Genomic DNA, 26,112 nt, shown 5'->3' with positions numbered 1-26,112 from the left:
AAGTTGTTTTCCCGTTTCAAATATAACTGTTTAACGTATCGCGGTTGATCATTAGAATTGTGCTCATTGTTGTCTCAGTTTTAAAACTTTTCTTCTTAGGGAGCACACTATGAAGGCGCTTCCACCTGAGACTGTGCGTCTGCTGTGCAGTTCCCAGGTTATAACATCTGTCCTAAATGTTGTCAAAGAGCTGGTTGAAAATTCATTTGATGCTGGCTCCTCAAGCCTTGAAGTGAAACTGGTAAATGCACGTTTTATCAACAAACATACTGTCCAGTATTAGGACACTTATAAATGTATTCTTGTCATTGAGTTAGACAACAAAATGTTAAACCGTTCCTTTAAAGAAGTCACACTTTTGAAAACATTTCACAGAATGAAAGATGACACCAGTGAGACACTGAGGTGATCTGACTTCTTCATATATCCACAAAAGTCTACTTTTGGACCAGTTTTAGCATCATTAGTTTGCAGTTGCAGCTTTGTTTGATATTTTGTTTCTAGTGCAATGACATTCATACATTTTTAAGTGTGGCTTAAGTGTCTAAATATTGTTGGGGCCACTCTTAAGAGCTGTGCTGAATCTATGTTCGTGTTCCCTTGTGATCAGGAGAATTATGGCTTGGATCGCATTGAAGTCAGAGACAATGGTTCTGGAATCAAAGCTACTGATGTTCCTGTGATGGCTGTAAAACACTACACATCTAAAATCTCCTGCCACGAAGACCTGGAGCGCCTAGAGACTTATGGCTTCAGAGGAGAAGCTCTGGCATCTATATGTGCCATATCAGAGGTTACGTCTTGCTAGTTTATGTCTGATTTTATTGCTTCAGTTAGTGATGCACATAAAAAAAATAACACTTGAAATCGTTATTATGAAAACAATTATGGCTGATATTACAATTCTGGATTATTATGACTGAAAAATAAAATATACTAAAGTAAAATCATTCCTTTTAAATGCGAAAAGTTATTTTAGGCAGGACTGTATTATAATGTGCAGTTTAAAAAATATATAATTTTTGGAGATCTTATAAAGATTATTTTAAATTAAACAAATTAAAATTACTTAAATGATTAAAATATAAGTGAAGTGATATTAAAGATTAAATTTAGTTCTAGATGATTTTCAGAAATTATGTGCATGATTATTAAATGTCCAGTAACTTCCAGTATCCAATATTGATTGACATTGACAAATAAAAAAAGCTAATATTGTCAGATAACTCCAAATACTGTGCATCTCCAATGAGTCCATGAGAATCATTGAATTACAAATGTTGAAAATGTTTCCTCTGTAATTGACATTTTCTTCACCTACCAGGTGGTAATTACAACCAAAACCGCAGATGATGATTTTAGCATTCAGTATTCAGTCGATCACAATGGACAGATCGTTTCTCAAAAGCCATCACATCTTGGCGAGGGTAGGTTTCTGCTAATGCAATTTTTTAATACCCTTGATTTATGGGAACAGACTGCTTCTAACATACCTTTTCCCTCAGGCACCACTGTGTGTGCAACAAATCTGTTCAAGAACCTCCCTGTCAGACGGCAGTAATATTCCAACACTAAGAAATGCAAAGAGGAACTGAAGAGGGTCCAGAACTTACTCATGGCCTATGCTGTTGTTAAGCCTGATTTAAGGATCGCATTGAGTCACAACAAGGTATGTTACGGCTGTCATGTGGTTTTGACTGTGCAACTACAATGTCTTTGAACAAGAATAGTAGTCAACTGACTTTTGTTGCCCTAAGTCCGAGAACACAGATTAAACTGGAGATATATCAATATTTTTAAGATTTCAAACGATTTTTAAAAGGAATATGTCATGATGGATCAGATGAACCATACACATTTTTGTCTTCAATTATAAGTTGTTGAAAAGTATTAGGTTAAAAAAGTATTCGGTCTGTGAGCCTTTGTAATGTTTTTAAAAGAAGTCTCTTAAGACTGCATTTATTTGATCAAAAATACAGTAAAACAATGAAATAATATTAGAATTTAAAATGACGGTTTTCTATTGTAATATATTTTAAAATGTAATTTATTCCTGTGATCAAAGCTGAATTTTTAGCTGTCATTACTCCAGTCTTCAGTGTCACATGACCCTTCAGAAATCATTATAATATGCTGATTTGATGCTCATTGTAATGTAATTATCATTTTTATGATCATTTTTAAGTACAGTTGTGCTGCTTAATATTTTTGTGGAAATGGAAATACTTTTTTCAGGATTTTTCGACGAGTAGAATGTCCAAAAGAACAGCATTTATTTGAATTAGAAATATTTTGTAACATAAATATGTTTATTGCCAATCAGTTTAATAAATCCTTGCTGAATAAAAGCCAAATTAAAAAACAAAAATCTCACTGTCCCCAAAATGTTGAATGGTAGTGAAAATTTGACCACAAGATGGCGTCCCACATCAAAAATACTGTTGATATTACTCTCTAGGGTTTTACCCACATTCAGTGACATTTAACCATCACACTGCATGATATCAGTTGTGCTAATAGTGTTCGGCTAACGTTAATTAGAACTTATGTAACTTGTTTATTGCTGTGGTTTCTCACTACTGTATTGACTCTGTGCTTCCTCATAGCCGTTTCAATCTCATGTTTTAAATCCTGATATTAATCAGCAAAGTTGATAAAAATTTTAACATGCCATTCCATTAAATAGATGTAATATAACAATGTCCTGTAGGAAAGCTCTCGAAGTTGCCTATGCAGAAAAAACATTCATTCTGTTATGATGACAGCCTGGACATCAGTTAGAGCATAACCCGGAAAAGTGGACATTTTGCTTGCTCCTCGTCCAAAATTAGCAATGTAACCACAGGATGAACCACTAAGCCTTCGAATCTCACACTGCCACATGATCCTAAAGTAACAAGCTAAGTGGTATAAGTTCTCTGAGTGTTTTCGCAAGTCTAGTAACAGCCTGGCCTCATGATAGCGTACGTATCTGGCCTTGCTCGGTGAGACCTCGCGTACCTTTCATTAAATTCATATCATTCAGGTTGTAGATCATCGGGGGAGGGCCATACACTCATTTCATGCCATCAGCACTTCCAGGCATATCTCGTATCACAAACTTTGCACTTCGCCCTGCATTGGGTTTCATGACTTCTCAAAAAGCTGTTTACTAGTCTGATCTCTTTACAGTCACCAAATTGTATATTTCATAGCAGAGATGTGTGCTGCGGACTGCATGCTTTCAGAAATCAACACCTTGGATATATATACTTGCATGTGGAAGTGCCAACGACAGGCAAATGCACGGGTGTGAAAATATATACGTAACTGCGCTCCTCACGTTGAAATGGCATTTGTGCAAGTAGCGTGTTTGCTTGATGCTGCCAGATGGTATAAAATCTTCATGAAAAGTTGGCAAGGCTTGTCCATGCAGTGCTCCCTGTGCAGTTGCTTTTGTAATATCCAAACATTCCCCAAAGTATAATTGTTTATTATGAAGACTTGATTGGTGGCTAATGGCTGTTTGCGAGCATGCAATCCCACAGGTGGTCTTATTTTAGGATGACCGAAAAATAACTTGACCCGTTTTTCCGTGTTGTTACAGGCTGTGGTCTGGCAGAAGTCCAGGGTGTCGGATCACCGAACTGCCCTCATGGCCGTGCTCGGAGCGGCCTCCGTAGCCAATATGCTCCCCGTCCAGCATCACCAGGAGCAACCAGAGGTCAGTGAAGCGCTGAGAAAACACGGGCATATTTATCGTTTCCAGCGTGAGCAGTAGGGTTCCACAGATGCATCGGCTCTGGGGCTGCCGTGACGGTTTGCGATAGGAAACTCTTTTTTCCACAGAATGTTTTCATAAAGGAGTGTGCTTCAAGGTTCAAACAATTGGGGTTCATTTCGACTGCATGTGCCTTGAGCTGACTTTAAATGTCCCTGCACTTCTGTCAGGTTGCTAAACCCAAAGACTCGTGTGACAACTTAATTCCTCTCCCTGGAGAGCTGTTTCTCTTTTTCCTGGTTGTGCATTCCGCAGCGATGACTTTTTGCATGAATGACTCAGCATTCTTACCCAAGTTATACCTTATATAAAGCCTTTTAATTTTCTGGATAGGATTCAAATTTCTAGCTAATATTTGATATGTATACATAGAAGTGCTATGGCCCTGAAAAGTATATGGACACATCACACATAAAAATGTTTGAATGTCATTGCATAGATGTCAAAATGTCAAACCAAGGGGCATCTACAAACTAAATTTGAAGTCAGTTCTACTGAAGCTCACAAAGGTGTCATAAAAATATTTTTTTTTTACTTAATTGGTAACCTAACAATCTTTTTTATTTTTGCCTGAAAAGTGTATTTGTACTATTATTTCTTTAAAATAAATGCCTCTTTGGTTTGATATTTTGTTATCTAATGCAACTACATTAATGCATTTTAAAGGTGACTTAAGTGTCCAAATACTTTCGGTCTTCACTTTGGAAAAATAAATACATTTTTTAAATTTTTTAAATTTATTTTATTTATTTATTTTTAACCTAAACTTTTTATTTTTTGCCTATAAAGTATATTTGTTTTGTAATTTCTTTAAAATAAATGCCTCTTTGGTTTTTTGTTATATAAATATTTTGTTATATAAATTATTTAATTGTGACTAAAGAGTCTAAATACTTTTTTTCAAAATGTTAATCATAAAAGCTGTAGAATTACATGTACTGAAAGGCTATGTATCTTTGCGAAACCACATGCAACGTTTACCTTGCAGCGGTCAGGCACAGATCATGTTACAGTGTCAGCAGTGGACCTATGCACCGAATGCGGCAAACTTTGCGACAAATGCAGCAGTGAATTAAAGGAGCCTTCAGGGACTGCAATGTGCTTGGTGAAAGGGCCTCAGAGGGATGTAACCTGAAGGCCACAATCCCACTGCTCTGGCACAGATTTAATACACTGCTACAAATGCAAAAAGTAAGAATTAGTTCAAACAAATATGTGTTATATAGTGTTATGCATTGGTAAAAAACAAACAAACTCTAAGCTTGGTTTAATCCAATTTAGTGACATTTCTCTCACTCACAAAGACACACGTGAAGATTTAATATGTGCTGCAGCAGTAGAGTATCTGTGCTGCATGTGTGTTTTCTGCCGGTGTAATGTGCTCACTACCTGCGGTGCTCCTTAACACTAATCCTGCTTGACAAATCTTCAGCATTTTTGGGTCGCTCCTAATATGCAGTATATTTTCAAGTATATTAATGTATTGGATATAATCATAAAAGATGAAAATCATATTAGTTATTTTCATTTTTTAGAATTTACATTAATTTTACTTGGGTATTGCCACTTTTGTCATGTCCCTGGGTGCTTTACACTTTTAAAAAAATCCACTTATTTCTCTAACCCCCCCCCCCCCCCCCCCCCCCCCCAAAAAAAAATTATATACAGTATATACATATATATATATATATGTAATCAGTTTTATTATTGGTAATCAATTTCACAGTATTTTTTAATCCCCATCATTAATGTATTGGATGCAATAATAAACTCACAATTATTTTTTTCATGAAATCTAAAAATGGATTCTTGTCATTTTTTGTTCTTGGGTGCACCTCGAAGATGAAATATTGACTATTTTTTAAGAAACATTCCAGGTATTTGATATTTTCCCCCATTTTCTAATCAAAATATTTCAAACAAAACATCTTTGTTTTAGAATAAATTTGAAATATTTGATGCTTAAACATTAATATTATAATGCTTAAGTATTGAGGACAATCAAATACTGTGTATTATTATTTTATTAATATTGGTAATAAATTAGTAAGTGTTTTGCTCAGCTTTACTTTTATCATGTTAGGTTTTGTAACATCTAACAAAAGTGAGTTCCTTGAAATTTTCTTCAAGGATGTGGGTCATTTTTGGGGGAAAATCACCTGCCCCCAAACATCAGTAACTGTTAGAAATGGGTTTGATGAATTTTGTGATATTAGTTGGTTTGTCACACTGTAAAACATCTCATCCTGTTGGAAAATATTACAAAAATTTGTATTAAATTAGTTTAAAAAGATGATACTCTTATTTATGCTAACTCTCAAAGCTCTTTATTTTCATCCTATTAGTTAGTTAGTTAGTTAGTTGAAGTGCCTCATAATGATCTAGGCAAATTTCTGAAAAAAAAAAAAATATATATATAATATGTATGTATATAAATTGCAACACAAGCTTATTAATTTAAAATGTCTTTATAAGACAGCATGAATATCCTATGTACCTTTCTTCTGGTAATTTTTTTCCTACCTTCAAATGAACCATTTGACCTTTTCTACATACGTCAGCATAACACTCTCTTATCTCCCCTTCTTTCAGCTAACGGCTCTCCTATCGCAGAATCTGCCTCTCGTTCTATAATTATCTCTCTGTTACGCAGAACTGTATAGGTCATACAGTACATGCATGACATGGTGATTCTAATTCAGGCATTTGGCTTGATCTCATCGCTGCCCTGCTGGAGAGGATGCTATTGTTGGTGCACACATGGTGTCCTACTTTGATATGTGAGGCTGATGAAGAATGCATAACGCTAGCATTGTCTAAATTTGCTGGCTCATTTACGTGTGATTTATTCATGGTAAGTGTCCTCTTACAGAACACGCATTTAGTAGAGCGCTGCGGTTTGTAGAGTCCCTACTTGCGTTTTGCGTTTGTGTAGGAATAATTCTCTGTAGGCACACTTCAGTGTTTGGCTCGAGCTGATCTTGGCAGCTCGCTTCTCTCCTGCTGAACGTATAGCAGAACACATTGCGTATACAGCTACGCTCGAGGATGGTTTTCTCTGAGTCTTGCCAATGTTCTGTAAAGCCATGTGCCAGATGAGAATGCATCTTTGCTCACCATTTATTAGTTGTAAGTCATCCTAGCATTCTAGGAATTGGTGGGTTTTACCAGGAGTTAATTTATGGCCTTGAGAGGAAGATCTGTTGGAGTAATCAGTCATTTAGCTGTGCACTCATCATCAGGTCGAGCCCCATGCCAAGACCATTGCTAACCCTTCACCCTACCCCTCACCTCACATGTGAAGCCATTTGCAGATTTTGGCGGTGCATTCGATTTTTCATAAACGTCAGTAAACAGTGTCATACAGTTGACATTTTACTTGTCATGATCTTGCATAATTTTGCAGACATTGTGAGAATCGGCACGATTGTTGTTTTATTAAGCTTAAATGTGCATGCTTTCGTTCTTTCTTTCTTTCTTTCTTTCTTTCTTAATCACAAATCTTTTCATGTTCTAATGGTAGGTGCAATTAATTGCTTAACATGATTTATTGTGTCTAACATTCAAACTTATAAGCATGAATAGGCATAAATACATTACTGTTTGGGGTCAGTAAGATTTTTGGTTGTTTTTGAGGTTAATACTTTTATTTAACAAGGATGCATTAAATTATTCAGTTGATGGTAAAGACTTATGATTCTAAAAATATTTCAAATAAATGCTGTTCATTTGAACTTTTTACAAATCAAGGAATGTTGAAAAAAAGTGTCACAGTTTCCACAAAAACATTAAGCAGTGCAATTGTTTTAATATTTGTAATAATAATAAATGTTTTTAAACAGCAAGTAAGATATGATGTTTTCATCAAATAAATGCAGCCTTGGTGAGCATAAGATATTTCTTTCAAAAACTTACAATTCTTACTGACCCAAACCTTTAAACAGTAATGCTTTTGAACTGTCTACTTTAATCAAATAAATTAATGTTAGATTTAACGTAAATGCATTTATTTGTAGTTAACCTTAGTGAGTGTCCAATAATAGGGTTACTGAGGTAAAACAGCTGATCTCAATATGGAAGATGAGGCGATTTTTCAATGAGATGAGCTTCAATCCCAACATTCATAGACAGATGGACTTGAGTCATTGGTTTCAGAATATTGTAGAGACTTGGAGGTCTGCATGTTTTGCTCTCACTGTCTCACGTGAGTTTTTTCATCTCTTTATTATTGAAATATCTAATATTTTTGCATTATACAGTATAATATATACAATCACAATCAAAAGTGCTGTCTATCAGTTTTCTCAAAGTGCTGCAATGGTTACAGGTTTTCTGAGTAAGAGTGGGACATGAAGTGGGTTTGCAGTTGACTGTTTTTGTGCTGTGGCCGAGATCCTTCTGCCGTGGAATAATAACCTCCATTCAGTGCACAAAACAGATAGGACCGGGCCACCTACACCACCGTAATTGACAAATGTGGCAAAGTATACAGAACATAAGTGTTGATTGTGAAAGTCACAATACCCCTGATTATCAAGTTTGTCAGAGACTTCAATTAAAATGTCCTCTTGCCAGCCAACTGCTGTGTTTGTTAATTCCAAATGGTGAGCTCAAGCATCACAATCTAGCCCTAGATCACTGATTAGTTTGGAGCCGTTTCCCATCCCACCACTTCGCCGGTGCTGCATTTAGCCAACAGAAACATTGCAAATTTGAGCAACTTAGCCACTCCATAGTTAGGAGATGACCAATGGGTTCTGATAGCACAGTGAAGTGCATAGTTGTAATTGGTTACTGCAAAGCGGGCTAAAAGGCCAGCAGTGTGTCATTTTGTTTGTTTTGGAAAAAGTTAATAGAAGCCTCAATGTACCCTGACAGTTAATGAGTATGGTTTGTGGCATAGAGGAAAATGAAAGAAAAACTAAACTAGATTTAACATGGAAATCTAGCTTTCTTAATAAACGTTTCAATAAATGTGGATATATTCCACATTCGTGGCTTAAAGTGACATTCACAGAAGTCTTATGTTTGCACAGATTGGCATTGATGGATTCTTTCCCAAACCCGGCTCAGATTTTAATTCCACCAGTTCCTCTACGCCTGAGAAAACATTCATCTTTGTTAATAGTCGACCAGTGCATCACAAAGAAATACTTAAGGTAAAGGAACTGCCATATACCCTCAATGCTAATTTACCTGCATTTATTTTCCTGTTTTTGTATGTAAATATATGAATTTCTCTGTAAGATTAAATGTCCTTGACTAGCTGTAAAAAATTAGATTTCCCAAACCTTCAACGTTCAGATCACAGATATTTGTACTTGTGTTCAGGCATACATGAAATCTACACTAATGTTCAGAAGTTTGGGGTCAGTAGTTTAGTTTTTTTTTAAGAAGAAAATTAAGACTTATTTAACAAGGATGCATTTAAACAGTAATAATAAGAAATACTTTTTGAGCACCATTTCAAAGTTGCGTTCATAAATTACATTTAAAATATATATGAAACAAAAAACTTTAATTTGTAATATTTTTTTCACAATATTACTGTTTTTACTGTATTTTTGATCAAATAAATCCAGCCTTGGTGAGCATAAGAGACTTTTTAAGTAAAAATTTTTTTTTATTAAAATGAAAAAATCCTACCTTGATTGGTAGTGTGCATTTAATTTAAAGCTCATTTTGATTCTGATTTGTACAAACTGGGTTCCTGTTGGAAAATCTGGATATTTTAGGGAAATGTAAATGTGTGGATTCTAGATCTGAAAAAAAAAACATTATTGAAATGTTATAAATGTTAAAAAAAAGAAGAAAAAAATCGTTTTTTTCTTCAAATCTCAGAAATATTATTATTTAAATATTTTAAGTCCAATTGTTGTATCTGACATTAAAATAGAAATCCCTAGCTTTCTTAATATGTTTTAAAATCTATTTTAAAAAGTGTTCATGCAGTAATTATGAACAACTGGAAAAATCATGGAAATGCATTGGTCAAAAACTGCCTCTGCCTCTTCGTCAAAACTTTTGGCATAATTTGTTTATGCTTGCAGCTGCCAATGAAAGTGTACTACTCACAGCTCTGTTTAATACTGCCTCTGCCTGGGCCTAGTTCTGTCCTTTTCAAATTATTTCTTATCATTTAAAGTTGTAATCTCACAATATTTTTGTAAATGCACATTTACCCTACAGCTTATCAAGCAATACTACACCAGTGCTCAATCTAATAAAGAATCTGTAAACCGCCGCTATCCCTTTTTAATGATGAACATCACCATACCCGCCTCAACTGTGGATGTTAACCTGACACCTGATAAAACTGAAGTGATGCTACAGAACAAGGTACAAAAAGTTCAAACTTTCTGTCCTATATTTATACTTTAAATAAATCATTGTTCAATTCATGATAATGCTCCATTAATCAAACTTTAACGATGTTTACCAGGAAGGAGTCCTGTTGGCGGTGGAGACTATGTTAATCTCCTTGTATGGGTACTCCATTGACAATGATGATCTCAAAACTGGAGGAAATCGCCCTGGTGTTAGTTCTGTGAATGCACCTGAACACACTAATGTAGTGCCTACACCTACCACTGATGTTAGTTTGGACGATCCAGAATTACTTGAGATTTCTCCCACAAATGCAGATAAACAAGATGGTGAGCTATCCTTGAGCAACACCGCAAACACCAGCTCCTCTTCGATTTCAGAGGATTGGGTGATCAACAGAAGCTCAAGTGATTTTGACAGTATTAATTCCTCATTACCTGCTGACGATGTTGTAATGAACTTTACAGCTGATCTAAACTGTAACTCCCCAAAGGCGTCTAAGAGTGACAGTGGCCCTGGTCAAGAGAGCGAAGTATCTGCTGAGAGCTGGAGCAGGGGCAAGGCCTTCTCAAATCAAGTCACTGGAGAATGCCTAGAACCTGTGAAACTCCATGTCCCGAAAGCACATGAAGACCTCGGAGGAACCCAGCCCACAAGTACGAGGTCCAAGAGGCCTTCTAACGTCATTATGGAGAAAATGGCCAAGCTGACAGCCTATGAGCTGATCAGCAACCGCTCCGTGCGCCAGCCCTCGTCTGCCTTTTCGTTGTTTGAACAAGACACCAGATCGCAGGTCCTCCAGGAGAACCCAAGAGCCAGTCCTCAGAACGTCACAACTGCTGTGAAAGAGAGATGGGAAAACCTCGGGGAGGAAGACCGCAAGAAGTAAGTTTCCAGATTTCACCCTCGAAGACGCAGTTTCCAGTTGTTGTGATTCACTCTCTCTGTGTAGCAAGAGAAAAATAGATCTGCCACTAGCATGTGAAAAATATGGATTGGAAAATCTGCCTGGCCTGGTCGTGTTGCTACCTGAAGGAAGAATTGATGAAGCGTTTGTATTTTCCAGAAAACTGCATTTGATTACTTGGTTTGATGATCAATAGGCCTGTTTTCCATTCCATTCCATTTTTTTTTTTTTTTGCTTTTTCCAAAGAATGCCACATTCTTTTAGTTCCTTCAGGTGCCAGAGGATTCCAGTTCATTCTATACCAGATGATATCTGACTAATTTATTGGTTGTTTATGAGCCCAAGGATTACTCAGGTTAGATATTTGGATCTATTTTTTTTCTCACTCTAGACTGCCAGTCAAATGTTCAGACACACCTAATAATTTTTTTATTATTGCTATTGTCCACATTTTAGAACAATAGTCATTAAACTATGAAATAGCACAAATGGAAGTATGGGAAATATGTAGTGACGAAAAAGGTTAACCATGTTACCTAGATTCATTCCTCAAAGCAACTTAAAGCCACAGAATTTAAATTTTGGTCTTTTCTAATTCTAGTATCTTTTTAATTTCTTAACCTCAGATCAAAGTACATCAGGAATACTGTTATCAAAGAGATACCCCCCACCCCCACCCACCCCCAAAAAAAACCTAAACAAAAAAACACTCTAAATCACAGCATGCCAAGTCAGCATAATTAAATGTGCAACCCCAATTCCACAGAAGTTGGGACATTTTGTAAAATGCAATAAAATTAAGAATCTGTGATTTGTTCATTCTCTTTAACTTTTATTTAATTGACAAAAGTAGAAAGAAAATATTTCCAAAGTTTTCACTGACCAACGTAAATATATTTTGTAAATATGAACAAATTGTTGTTTTTGACGGCTGTAACACATTCCAAAAAAGTTGGGAAAGAGGCAAAATAAGACACGTTCACACTAGTGCGATTTCGTTTTGAAACGCATAACTTTTGCTACGGTTACGTATCGTTTACACTACTCCGGCGGAGACTTTTGAAAACGCTGCAGACCCCTTTTTAGTTTTCACAACTCTGGGGTTGTGTTTCAGTGTAACGGACCAAAACGGAGACTTTTGAGAACGATGTAGTGGCTGCCCACATTCATACTGCGTACCCTGGATGATCGTGTAAGCAATTACATCATGCTCATTGTTGTACCCATAGATGTGTATAGGTAGATTCCCCATTCGATCGCTCCAAGCACGTAGATGCGTCCCCCCTCTAAATAATAGGGAATCTACCCAGGGCCGCTGCTGGCCAAATGGATGCCCGAAAAAGGATTGTATTGTTGTGCCCTCCTCCCTCAGATATTATGGAAGTAAAAAAATAAAATAAAAAAACCTACGGTCAAAATGAGAATGAGGATGAGGGATGAGCTTTATTGCCAGGTATGTTTACACATATAAGGAATTTGTTATAGCGACAGAAGCTCCACAGTGCAACAGAAAATAGAACTTCAATAAAATCTACAAGTAAATAAATAAATGAATTGTATTATTTACAAATTACAACTGTAGCTCAGACAGTTACCTATGGCTATGATTTTATTAATACAGTTGTCTGATTGATTTTATAGTCTCAAGCATTCAGAAATCACGCAAAATAAAATTAATCAGTTTTACTACAAGTAACGTATGGATACATATTGTACGTTTATTTACGCTTTGATTTGAACGGAAACAGCGTATCCATGTGTTACTGATGACAGAGAATAGCGTACGCACTTTGCGTCCATCGGATGCTTTTCAAAATGGCGCTATGCTGACACAGAGAGACAGAGAGGAGACGAATTGTTGAATAAATGTTGTTATTTTTATTTTATTTGTGTACAAGAAGTATTCTCGTCGCTTCATAAAATTCAGATTGAACCACTGATGGCAGATGGACTATTTTGACGATGTTGTTTTATACTTTTATGGACCTTGACAGTGCAATTTACTATGCAGTCAATGGGACAGTCACAAGCCTCCCGGTTTTCATCCAAAATATCTTAAATTATGTTCAGAGGACAAACAAAGCTTTTACAGGTTTGGAACGGCATGGGGGTGTCATTCCAAATATTTTGACATTTTGAATATTGACAAAATTTTCATTTTGGGGTGGAGTATGCCTTTAAATATAGCCACATGGGCTCAGGAGTACTTCAGAAAACCACTGTCATTTACCACAGTCTGCTGCTGCATCAAGAAATGCAACTTGAATATCTGTTACTCTTGGAGAAAGCTATACATCAATTCTATGCAGCGATGCTGCCAGGTTCTCTGGACCAGAGTTAATCTCAGATCAGGTCAAAAAAACAGGAAAAATGTGGGAAAAATTAATTTTGAGTTCTCAGTCCCTAAGACCAAAGGGACCATTCAGACTTTCCTTAGCGACAGAAGCAAAAGTAAACGTCTGTCATGGTATGGGGGTGCAGCAGAGAAACACCATGGGTGACTGGCATATGTGCGAAGGTACTATTGACATGGAGGCATATATTGGGATTGTACAGAGACATATACTGGCATCAAGATGATGTCTTTCATGGGAAGTCCATGGTTATTAGATCAAGACAATGCCAGCTCTCATTCTGCATGTGTTACAACAGCGTGGTTTCGTAGAGACAGAGTGAACGCGTTAGACTGGCCTACCTGCAGTCCAGATCTGTCTCCAACTGAAAATGTATGACCAGTCATGAAACGGAGAATTAGACAACGACGATCACAGACTACTGAGCTTCTGAAATCTTGTATCAAGCGAGACTGGACACAAATTTTGTTTGCAAAACTTTAACTATTAGTATCCTCAATTCCCAAACAATGTAATTAAAAGGAAGGTTGATGTGACAGTGTTAAACTTGCCTCTGTCCCAACTTTTTTGGAGTGTGTTCCAACCATCAAAATCAAAATTTGTTCGTATCTACAAAATGCATTGTCGTTGGTCAGTGAAAACTTTGAAAATATTTTCTTTGTACTTTTGTCAGTTAAATAAATGTTAAAGAGAATGAACAAATCACAGATTCTTGATTTTATAGCATTTTACAAAATTGTCCCAACTTCTCTGGAATTGGGGTTATATCTCAGCATTGCTAGTGGCACTTATGTAACACAATGAAAAACACATCTGAATCCTGCTGCACGTTACTGCTGTCTTAAACATGGAATAGGCCTTATGAAGTACTTTACTTGTTTTCCTGCAGATGTATGGTAGCATGCAATTTTGAGAATCATATATATATGGATCCATGAAACATGGATCCTTCACACATGGGCATGCTGTGCTAAATGGTTAGAGATTGTTGACATGGATGTTTGGGGGAGGGAGTACCATGCTTGTTATATTTTGATTGCAGTGGTCTGATGCACAATAAAATGCCTGGCGCTGATCCAGGGACTGAACTTGGTTTACATCCAAAGTGCCCTCACTAAGGGAACATTGCTTTCTTATTGCACAGTTTATGTGCATTCGATCCTCGTTATGAATTCCAGGCTGAAAATGCAAACCGTGCTCCCTAAATGGCTTTCATCGTGTATGGGGGTGTCCACTGAGGTCCATCTCAGCAGGCAAGAGAGGATGGCGTCTTCATTTTCTGTGTTGTTTCCACACAGGTCCTTTCATTCTGGTTTCAGTTTTACTTAAAGATAACTTTGGTGCACAGTCTTATGGCTACATTTTGTCTTTCTGTGGTGAGATTTTAAGCCATTACATTTGGACACTGCATGAAATCAAAATGTTTTGTCTTTTAGTGGATGTATGTACTCAAAATTAACTTTGAGCTGATATACACTAAATTTATAGTCATTCTTTTCTGGAAAAAACAGGCCAATGTTTCCTGTAGAGTTCAGCTCAAATACTGATTAAACTCACTTACTTGTAACTTTCTAGTAATACTGAAGACCTTGATTAGCTTGTTCAGATTTATTTGATTAGGGTTGAAGCTGAGTGCTGCAGGAAAGTGTACCTCGAGGGCCAGAGTTGAGAACCTCTGATGTAGCAAATCCAGGTTCATGTGTCTTAAATACATTCTATTGGTAAATGAATACAGGGATGTTAAGTTATAAATATACTGCCGCTTACAATGAGGCTCTTCTGCCTGGGAATATGAGCAAGTACAAAGCATCGAGCTATGCTCTCCGACGCGCAGTAAGAGCCGCCAAACACAGATACAGAGAGAGAATTGAGTCTCATTTCCAGCTCAATGACTCTCGACGGATGTGGCAGGGACTGAGGACCATCTGTGCCTTCGGAAACAAATCCTCCGCTGAGGTGAGAACAGATCCGTTGCTGGCCTACGAGTAAAACATCTTCTACGGCCGCTTCGATTGCAACGGCGGCGGTGCGACTCTGCCGACCAGTGCGTCAGGAAGCAGCAGGCAGAGCAGCGATAATCCTGTAATCACCGTGTCGGAGGATGAAGTTCGGAGGGCGATAAAAAGAAAGTGAACATCAGGAAAGCAGCCGGACCTGATGGGATAACCGGCCGTGTTCTGAGGTCCTGTGCTGATCAGCTCGCTGGTTTGTTCACTTCTATCTTTAATGAGTCCCTTGCTACCTCCGTGGTTCCCATCTCATTCAAAAAATCCATCATTATCCCTGTGCCGAAGAACAATAAACCCTCTTGCCTGAATGACTATCGCCCAGTTGCCCTCACATCTATAGTCATGAAGGTTTTTGAGAGACTTGTAAAGAGCCACATCTGTGCCTCCAGACCGGTTACTTTGGACCCTCTTCAGTTTGCCTATTGCCCAAATAGATCTACTGACGATGCCATCTCTCACGTCCTCCACTCTTCCCTCACACACATCGACAGCAACAATGGGAATTATGTAAGGCTGCTATTCATTGACTATAGCTCAGCTTTCAACACTATAGTCCCCATCAAGCTGGCATCTAAACTCACAGACCTCGGCCTAAACTCCTCACTCTGTGACTGGATTCAAGACTTCCTCACCGGCAGACCTCAAGTGGTGAAAGTTGGCCAGTTCACCTCAAACTCCATCACCCTGAACGTAGGAGCCCCACAGGGCTGTGTCCTGAGTCCCCTGCTCTACCCTCTCTACACGCATGACTGTGTGTGTCCTCTCACAGCTCCACATCTATTATCAAATTCGCTGACGATACTGTGGTTCTGGGCCTCATCTCCAACAACGATGAGACCGCATATTGGATGAGGTAGAGAGACTCACATCATGGTGCCAGGAGAACTGTCTCTCTCTGAATGTGAGCAAAACTAAAGAGCTGATCATGGACTTTGGAAGAGACAGCAGCAGCCCTACACTCCTCTTATGATCAGTGGGACCCCTGTGGAGAGGGTGAGTAGCTTCAAGTACCTTGGTGTAAACATCTCCGAGAACCTGACTTGGACTACACACATCCAAACACAGGTTGAGAAAGCCAGGCAAAGACTGTACCATCTGCGACAGCTGAGGAAATTCAGGGTCTCACCAGCAATCCTGAAAACTTTCTATTCAGGGACCATAGAAAGTGTATTGACTCAGTGCATCTCAGTGTGGTATGGAAACAGCTCCAATCAGGACTGCAAAGCACTACAGAGAGTTGTGCGCTTAGCTGAGCGCATCTCAGGGTCTGCTCTCCCCTCTATGCAGGACATCTACCTCAAATGCTGCAAAAGTAGAGCTGTCAAAATCATCAAGAACTCTAATCACCCTGGTAACCGTCTATTCATTTTGCTTCCATCTGGTAAGCGCTTCTTCCCCCAGGTCATCAGGCTCCTAAACTCTAACTCTGTGTCATAACATCACTTGACTCCATGTAAATATCACTATATCAATAAGCTTCAGAATTTTTTCTACCTCATATTGCTGCTATTTACATACCCTGTACAACTTTTTGCACATTCCTCTTATTATTATCTAAGTCAACAACATACTGACCTGCACATTTATATTGATATTTATATTTTTTATCTTTATTTTATTTTATTTTTTCTACTTTTCTTTTTCTTAATATTTGTATACATTATAATTGCACTGTCCTTGGAGCGGACCTGATTTACATTTCACTGCTGGTTATACTCTGTATAATTGTGTATGTGACAAATAAAAATCTTGAATCTTGAATCCATATTAAATTATTGAAGATTTGTAACTTTAGTATTATAATAATAGAATGTTCTGTGGTTTGTTTCAGTCCCATTTTACTCACAAAACTGTGCCCTTTGAAGGAAATCATGGTACATCAGTGTAATCCTTAAAGAGAATGGAACCTCAAGTTAAATAATAATACTGAAAAATTATTATTATTATGTGGGGATGCGGATGGTAAAATCTATTTTATGTTTTCATTAAAAAAATAGTTTTTTTTTTGATAATGTTATGAATTATATGTTGCTTGGAAAATATTTCACTTTGCTGCAACACACGGCTACTTTTATTTGAGCATCAATTGAGAAATTTGGTTTATGGGCAAAATCATGTGGGTTTTTGAAAGAAGTCTAACCAAAAAGTGCTCTCCAAGGCTGCATTTATTTGATCAAAATTACAGTGGAAAAACTGAAAAATTGTGAAGTATTATTACAATTCAAAAGAACTGTTTTCTATTTTAATTTATTTTAAAATGTAATTTATTCTTGTGATGGCAAAGATAAATTTTCAGCATCGTTACTCCAGTCTTCAGTGTGTCATCTTTTGTAACATTATAAATATCTGTACTGTCACTTTTGATCACTTTAATGCATCCTTGCTGAAAAAAAAAATTTGATTGACCCCAAACATTTGAACACTAGTGTTTATGTATAGACAAGTCACAGTAATTGTCTGTGGTGCTGGTCAAATGTCTTGAAAAATAATGTGGCAGACTATTCATTTTAGTAACTTTTTTCCCCCCGCATTTTGTATATGTAAATGTCAAGTGTCTGTTTATACATTTTCACTCTGTTCAAGCTGCAAAATTCAGTCCAAAAGCCCTCAGGTCAAGAACTCATTTCAGTGTACATGGCAGGGGATAGCCTCAAGCTTCAACCTTCTGCTCCATTATGAAATCATTTATCTCCCCCATTGGCCTCCTCCTGCTTTTCTCTTGCATTCAGCACATTTCATGCCTTCATCTTGATTGGGCTGTTTTTTTATCAGCATTTGCATCTTTTTCTTGCATCCGAGCTTTACGCTCCGAAACCATACAGTGCGTTTGAAATAGTGCCCGGTCCATTGTACAGTAGCAAGCTTCGTGCAATGGCACAGCTGTTAATTGGCAAGCCCATCGAGAAACTTCCAGTGGAGGGTCAGGGCTGCATGTTTTTACAGGCCCTCTCCTGCCTCCCTCGCTGCTCTCCGGCCCCCATCTGGTCACAGGTAGCAGATGTTTTTTTATCTCGCCTGTTTCTGCGCATTTTCTGCACTCTGATTTACAGCAGTCCACTTAGAATCACTAGAGCAAATTAAATCAAGGTTTCTTGTGTGAACTGAGGATATTTAATTAGTCACAACTTCTGACCTCTTTGCTAAAACACATTCTTATCCAGCCTGCAAATTAATGGACCGAAAGCAGTGTTTCAAACCTTCTTTTGGTCTTTTTTGTATTTTTTTAATTTATTTATTATTGCTATTTTCCACATATAAGTGTAACAATGAAGCAATACAAATATGAAATAACTGGACGTATGGGAGGAAACAGATTTTTATTTTTTATTTTTGAAACAATTATACATTTAAATAAACTTATCACAGTTTGTTTCATTTGGGGGCATTCTGGGATACTTTTTAGTTTTTTTTTTTTGTAGTAATAATAATAGATAAAAAATAAATATATATATATATATATATATATATATATATATAATATTACTTTTATTTTATTTTTTTTCTGATGAAATTACAAAATCGTGTTTTTATTAGTTTGTATTATTGTTTTAAATTTGTTTATTTTTTCTTTTATTCTCATGTTAATTTTAGTTAAAGTTGTAGCATTTTGTTGTGTATTTTTTTTTTTTTACAGTTTTTGTTAAAATATACCTACTGTATGTTCAACTAAATGAAAATGAGAAATGTTGCCTTGGGAACTATTTTTAATTAAAAAATAAAATTTTGTTTTAAGTAACAATGTTAAAACAGTGTTTGTTTTAGTTTTAATTAATTATAATAACCCTGTTTTAAACATTTAAGCATTTGTCTACATAAAATAATTTTTAAGATCATGAGAAACATAAATTGAATCCAAAATGTTGATCACGCGTTTATCAACTACTTTATCCTCACAAAGTGTTTTTTCCAACCACGTTCAAACAGTTACACAAAGGAAATACAAAATGTTCAACTGGGACAGTAACGAATACATGCTCTCCTTCACATCCCATCTTAGGTATGAAAGCAAGGCAGAAAAGTCTCTGAACGCCTACAACCTTCAAAGGAAGAGGGCAGCGGAGGGAGGTGGCCAGTGTGGAGAGGCCAAGAAGCAGATGAGCGCCGAGTCTTCATTGAACAATGCTCAAGGCGTGAAGCGCAAGGCCCCCCTCGCCAACCAGCAGGCCCTGGACAAACTCTTCTCCTCTCAGCCCTCGAGTAAGAGGAGCCCTGCCAAGCTCTCCAAACCCCTCCCGTTCAGTATTGCAACCCTCAAGCAGAGTCTTAACCTCCTCTCCTACCAGAACAGCTCAAGTGCGCAGGGCCTCAGGCTTGTAAACCGCTTGGCTTCTCACGGTGCCTGGGTCGTTTTATGCGGCAGAAAGCTCATGCTGTTGAACCCGTTTCGAGTGGAGGAGGCCTTGCTGTTTAAAAGACTTCTGGAGAATAATATACTTCCAACCGTGAGGCTGCAGAGCCCTGTACAGCTGACAGATGGGTAGCCTGTTTCATTTTCTCACCTAATGATGACATTCTGGATGTGTACGATCTGGAATGTAATTGTAAAAACCGTACATGTAAAAAAAAGTAAATGTGGCTCTGCAGTTACAGTATAGTTATATTAATAGCTGTATTAATCCTCTCTGTTCTAAATTGCAATACTTAACTATCTAATAATTATTTGAATATTAACATTCACTTCCTTTCCCAGGGTGCTTGGTGGGCCAGAGTACATGGATATTGTCTTGAACATGGAGAAAGGAAGTGCCTCCATCTACTTTACTGATCCTAGGCTTGTGGCAAATGGTTTTGAGATTAAGATGATTCCAGGTAACGCTCAAAGACTTTGAAATTCATTTGAAATATTTCAATTTGCTCTTAATTTTTTTAAAAAGCATAGTTTACCCAAAAATGAAAATTCTGTCATCATTTACTACTACTTCTACTGAACACAAAAGAACACGTTTGAACAAATGTTGGCAACCAAAGCAGAGTTTTAAAGAGTGTTGATATACAGTCCAAATGTTGTATTATTAATATTATTACAATTTAAAATAACTTTTTTTCTTCTTATTTTTAATTGTAGCATGTCATGGTTTTCACAAAAATAATAAGCATCACAAATGTTTTGAACATAATAATAAGAAATGTTACCTGAGCTGTAAATTAGAATGATTTCTGAAGGATCATGTGACACCAAAGACTGAAGTAATGCCGCTGAAAATTCAGATTTGCCATGATAAATAGCATTTTAAAATATATAAAAATAGAAAACAGGTTTAAATTTAAAATTGTCAAATAAATACAGCTTTACATAAGAGACTTCTTTTAAAAATGTAAAATCTTAAATATTCCTTTCAAAATATATCCTCTTTAAGTCAAAATATATATTTTTTTATGTTCCATTTTATTAGTGATAGACTTAAATATTGTACAATATTTGCCCAGATGTTTGATAAACAGTTTCAGTTTCCCATTTGGCAAATTTTAGATAAATATTCTGAAATATAAGTGGTAATTTCAGCAATTTTGTGTGAATCCAATTTCCTGTCAATAAATCATATTGTGTAAATATTGGCATTATATCAGCTCAACTTCTACTCCAATATTCAAAACAATCTGCAGAACTTACAAATTTACATTTATACCTGTTTTATAAATATAACTCTAAAAGAGTCATAATCATGTACAAAAACAATGTTGTTCGACATTACACAATGCAATTGTTTGTTTGGGTGCTTTTGAGTCTGTCACCAAATTGTCTGCATTTCACTTTTCCATTACATATGCATCCCTGGACTTGTGCAATTTGCATAAGGTCTCATTTTAAATGGAGTGAACTACTTCTTTATAGGCATTGGAAAATATCATTAAACTTCCAATATATGATGATAATGCTTAATTTGTAGTTTTTAATAACTTTTAATATCCGTGCTATTACCTTAGAGACGTTAATTCCCATTGCGCCGAGTGCTGAAGTCATTGTTTATACAAATTGCTTAAGTGGAAAGTGCTGTGTCAGCACTTCTTTTCCCTACACAGCTCAGTGTGGGCACATGTATAATATGAAATTGCTTTAAAAAGAGGGGGCTTGATTCTAAGGGATCGGTCCACTTCCTGTACGACTCTAGTTTCTGCTGCCCACCATCTCTCCTCATGCTCATCATGTGCTGTGGAGTGGGAGAGATTCTGAAATACTTCTACACATGGTTTGTTTTTTTGTTTTTTTCTGTGCCAGGTTTCTCTTGAGAAAATGTGCCTTTATTAATTCAAGGGTCATGCTGTTTAAAGGTCTCTAGGATTGTCCAATTTGATTTAACAAAGGTTGGACCGACTGGACATCATTAAAGCCACAGTTCACAAATTGTTTTGAAATGTCAAATACAACGGCTTGAATAACAGGATTACAGTCAATTATTTCTGACAGAATTGCTTATGTCTGATTAGTGAAGAATGAAAGTAATGTGTTTGCTTTAAATGTTTTCTTGTGCGTTTTTCAGATGCCTTCTGATATTATAAAACATCTCTGTTAGGCTACTGCAGGGGTTTCTAGTGTCAGTGTGCCAGTACAACATAATCATTACATCACTTTCTGAAAACATTGTTTTAAACCTATTGTAAAAAGAATATTAATGTAACCACTATATTATTTAGTGTATTTTTAAGTAAGCAATATAATAGCCACTTGAGCCACTTCGACAATATTTAAAATATAACACGGCGTCAAAGACCTTATTGATTTCTTACAATGCATATCCCAAAATTCTTAAAAACATTTATGTATTTATTTAATAGAAACAGTACAGATTTATAAAATCAGACCTTTATGGTTTTCCAGACTTTCAAAGTAACATTAATATACACTACCATTTAAACGTTTGGTCTCTTATGCTCACGAGGCTGTATTTATTTGATCAAAAATACAATAATATTGTTACAGCTTAAAATAATTGTTTTCTTTTTTTAATATATTTGACCAATTTATTGTTATATTTTATAACATGCATGCATAACACATTACATTTAGTTGTATTATTTGTAACCAATTTATTCCTGTAATGGCTGTCTCCAGGCTTCAGTGTCACATGATGCTTCAGAAAACATTTTACTGAGCTAATTTATTGCTTAAGAAATAATTCTTCTTATTATTAACATTTGTGCTGCTTAATATTTTTTGTGGAAACTGTGATGCATTTTATCCAAAATTATTTGAAGAATAGAAAGTACAAAAGAACAGAATTTATTTAAAATATGGAAATCTACTTTAACATTATAAATGTCTTTACTCTCAATTTTGATTAATTTAACATGTCCTTGCTGATTAAACTTAATTTCTTTAATAATTTTTTTTTATATATATATATATATATATATATGTATGTATATATACTGAACCTAAACTTTTGAATGGTAGTATAAATAAAACTTACAAAGTAATAAACATACTCTTTCAATGACATTTTTGGAAAAGTGATGTCATTTAATCAACCAATACTGTCACTCGATCATTTTATTGCATCCTTGTTGAATACAAGTGTTAGTTTTAAATTAACGGTAGTGCATATGTATGTATAAAAGAAATAAACCCATTTATATGCATAAATGGACATGCTCTACTGTTACGGTGACATGGGCGCTTAAAGAAAAAGTGCTTTTTAATACATTTTCTCTAAAAGGTTACTTTTCTATTAATCTGTCCCTTTAATTTAATAGTGTGAAAAGTCAAGCAGAATCAATCAAATATCTAATATCCGACTCTGAAAAAAAAAAAAAAAAAACTTTATATATTGTGCAAAGACTTTTCCATGTTTAGAACCAGCTTATTTTATAATGTTGTCCTCTCTCTAAGGAGGCTGCCATCTTAGTCCTCATTTGACCTTATTTTGCCTGTTGTTATGGAATGCACTTAAGACTTCCCCCTCAGCCCTTTTCCTGTAAAGTGTCGTGTTGGCACTGGTAAGGGTCATCGTGGCTGAAGCTGGCTCGCTGCCTGAGCTTTTGCCAGCACGGTGGATTTGCACTAAAGTGTGGTGCTGTGGAAAATTGCCCTTTACAAAAGGGAATAGTTTCTGAGCCAATTTCCAGGGATTTGGCAAAAACATGCACCAGATTTCTAGCCCTTTCGAAACCTCAAAGTATTAAACCTTGGCACAAATCTTGCCCCGTACCGTTTGTCCTACAAATATGAATGATACCTCAAATTGTTCAGCTTGTTGAGGAGAAGTGTCCTATTATATTTACCCCTGGCAGATAATAGAATGGCTGGAAAAAAATTCATAAAGACTTGCAGTGTTGTTATGAACTAAAACTAAACTATTAAAATAGTTTTTGTCAATTGAAATAAAGCTTAAAAAATTTAAATCAACTAAAAATACAATACAAATAATGGATAAAACTTAAAAATCAAAGATGTTGCATTGGCCACTAACTAAAATAAGTCGAAGTATTAAAATTACTAAAACTAAGCTGAAAAAATAAGGCTACAGTAAATAGAAATATAAAAAATATAAAATTAAATATAAAAACATACAAAAGCACAAAATTACTGAAACTTAAAAATAAAAGATGGAAAATCTAAAAATATTAAACAACAACAATAATAATAATAATAAAATGTAAGCTTGCTAAATCTCTATTTATTTATTGAACTAACTAAATTATCTAACCAACTAACTAGCTAACTAATGTTACAAAATGGTAAATTCAAAAGCAATTTATGGTGAAAAACTTTCCTTGGCCTTTGCCCAAATTTATAAATTTGTTACTAAAACCATAATAAATTAACAAGGTATAAAATTCCTAAATATTCTATTTTGAAGAAAAAAACAACTTTATTTTAGTGAAGAGACTGCTGGATTTGGCCTGTAAACAGAATTATGTGGAAAAATACTACTGTAATAGTATACTAGTATACTACAAGGTAGTATATTTATATATACTACAATAACACTGGCGTGAAGGTATGTTAATTTTATTCGCCTTATAGTAAGAAACCACGTAACAACCCCTCAAAACACCCTATCAACCACTTAGCAATGCCCTGGTGAAATAAATAATATAAATGTAGTACTTTTAATGAGAGAGATTCACTTTTGGAGTGTTTAGTCAATATGTATCGTATTGACAGCAATGTAATTTTGTAAGCATGGCAAGTCAGATTCGGAATGGCTGCATCTCGTTTTAAAGCACATGGGGAAGGAGAAAATGTTTTGTCTGCACTACCTTGATGACCTTTCCATACATTTCACCTCTTCATTGAGATGCGTCTAGGGAAAAGCAATCATCTTTAAATCATCTGTTGAAAACCTCCTCCACCTTGGTTTTTCTTTCCAGTCCACAAAGACATGGTAATAGCATAATTTGGTGCGATGCCCGTCTGACTTGGTTCCCAACCAGCGTGTAAATCACAATATTTATTTATTATTTTTTCCTGGAGAATGTTGTACTTGGAGTTTATTAATCCTTGCTTGTTGCTTATCTTGGCCAGGTTCCTCGTCTTCTGAGAGGCATGTTGAACTGACAGGCATGGCCGACTGCATGCCTTTCTTCGTGATAGGAGACCTGAGGGAGATTCTGCAGGCTATAAAGGTCCGGGATGCAAAAACCGTGGAGCAATGTAGACCTCTCAAAGTCTCAAACTACCTAGAGGTGAGAGATGCTCCTTGGGGCATACTTTTTAATGATCCATTTTTAATTTGCCATCACACTATCAAAATACAGTGTGAGCACATTTGGAGAGTTTAAAAGAAGAAGAGTTTACCCAAAAATTATATTTTGTTAAAAATGTACTCACCCTCAGGCCATGAATTTGTTTCTTCATCTATTTGAAACAGATTGGCAGAAATGTAGCATTAAATCACTTGCTCACCAATGGATCATCCGCAGTGAATGGGTGCCATCGGATTGAGAGTTCAAACAGCTGCTAAAAACACCACAAGTAATCCACACGACTCCAGTCAATCAATTAACATCTTGTGAAGTGAAAAGTTGCATGTTTGTAAGAAACAAATTCATCACTAAGACATTTTTAACTTCGCTTTTGCTTCTGGCTAAAATATAAGTCCATAATATTGCTTTCTACAGTAAAAAAGTTGAATCAGGAGAGAAAAATACCAAGATCAAGAACCTTTAACAAGCAAAAACAACTTGAAACAGTTCTAAACAAACATGGATTTTGATGTGAGAGGCCAATAGAGGATAGACTTTCTCACTGGTGGAAGCATTATTATGGATTATACTCATATTATGGTGGGAGGCAAGTTCTAATGCTAAAACAAGGCGTATTTTCACTTCACAAGACGTTAATTGATGACCTCATGGATTACTGTGATGATTTGATCAGCTATCTGGACACTCATTCTGACGGCACCCATTCACTATGAGCAAATTTTAATTTTAATATTAGACACGAATTAGTACTTTTTAGCTGCCTTTTTGCTTTAAAAACTCTCTTTCCCCCACTTTTTCTTTCAGAGTGAAGCTGTGAGACTAGCTAGACAGTTACCTCTGAACCTCACCAGAGGTGATGTTACAAGCACGCTTTGCCGAATGAAACAGGAACTTGAAGAGGAGAGTCAGGTCTGCATTCACAGACGACCGTTTTTTCACAATCTGGTTACTGTTCCTGAAACTGAGCAGGATGCTCTGCAAATCATGTCTAATTCTTGCTAAGGATTTCAAGGACTCTGTTATAAGACCAAATTGTCACACTAACATTTATTGTACCATATACTAGTATGAAAGTTGTCATTTGGAATAATAAATGTTTGCCTTGTT

General features: G+C 36.1%; 1 protein-coding gene across 1 annotated transcript; it reads left to right on the top strand.

The window, feature by feature from the left end:
* Positions 1-109: 109 nt before the first annotated feature.
* LOC306877200 (PMS1 protein homolog 1-like) lies at positions 110-26,112 on the top strand (the record flags this gene model as incomplete). Its single annotated transcript, XM_079428792.1, is given in 13 exon segments — positions 110-241; positions 611-793; positions 1,325-1,427; positions 1,506-1,558; positions 1,562-1,669; positions 3,587-3,703; positions 8,797-8,919; positions 9,950-10,099; positions 10,203-10,972; positions 19,355-19,834; positions 20,048-20,166; positions 24,824-24,984; positions 25,810-26,112. Coding segments are annotated over 13 exon segments (2,697 nt in total). The 3' UTR covers positions 26,008-26,112.

This window comes from Barbus barbus (genome assembly GCF_936440315.1).
Source record: "Barbus barbus genome assembly, chromosome: 11".
Lineage (NCBI taxonomy): Eukaryota > Metazoa > Chordata > Actinopteri > Cypriniformes > Cyprinidae > Barbus > Barbus barbus.
Note: the sequence above shows the minus strand (reverse complement) of the source record. Positions and strands in the feature narration are given on the sequence as shown.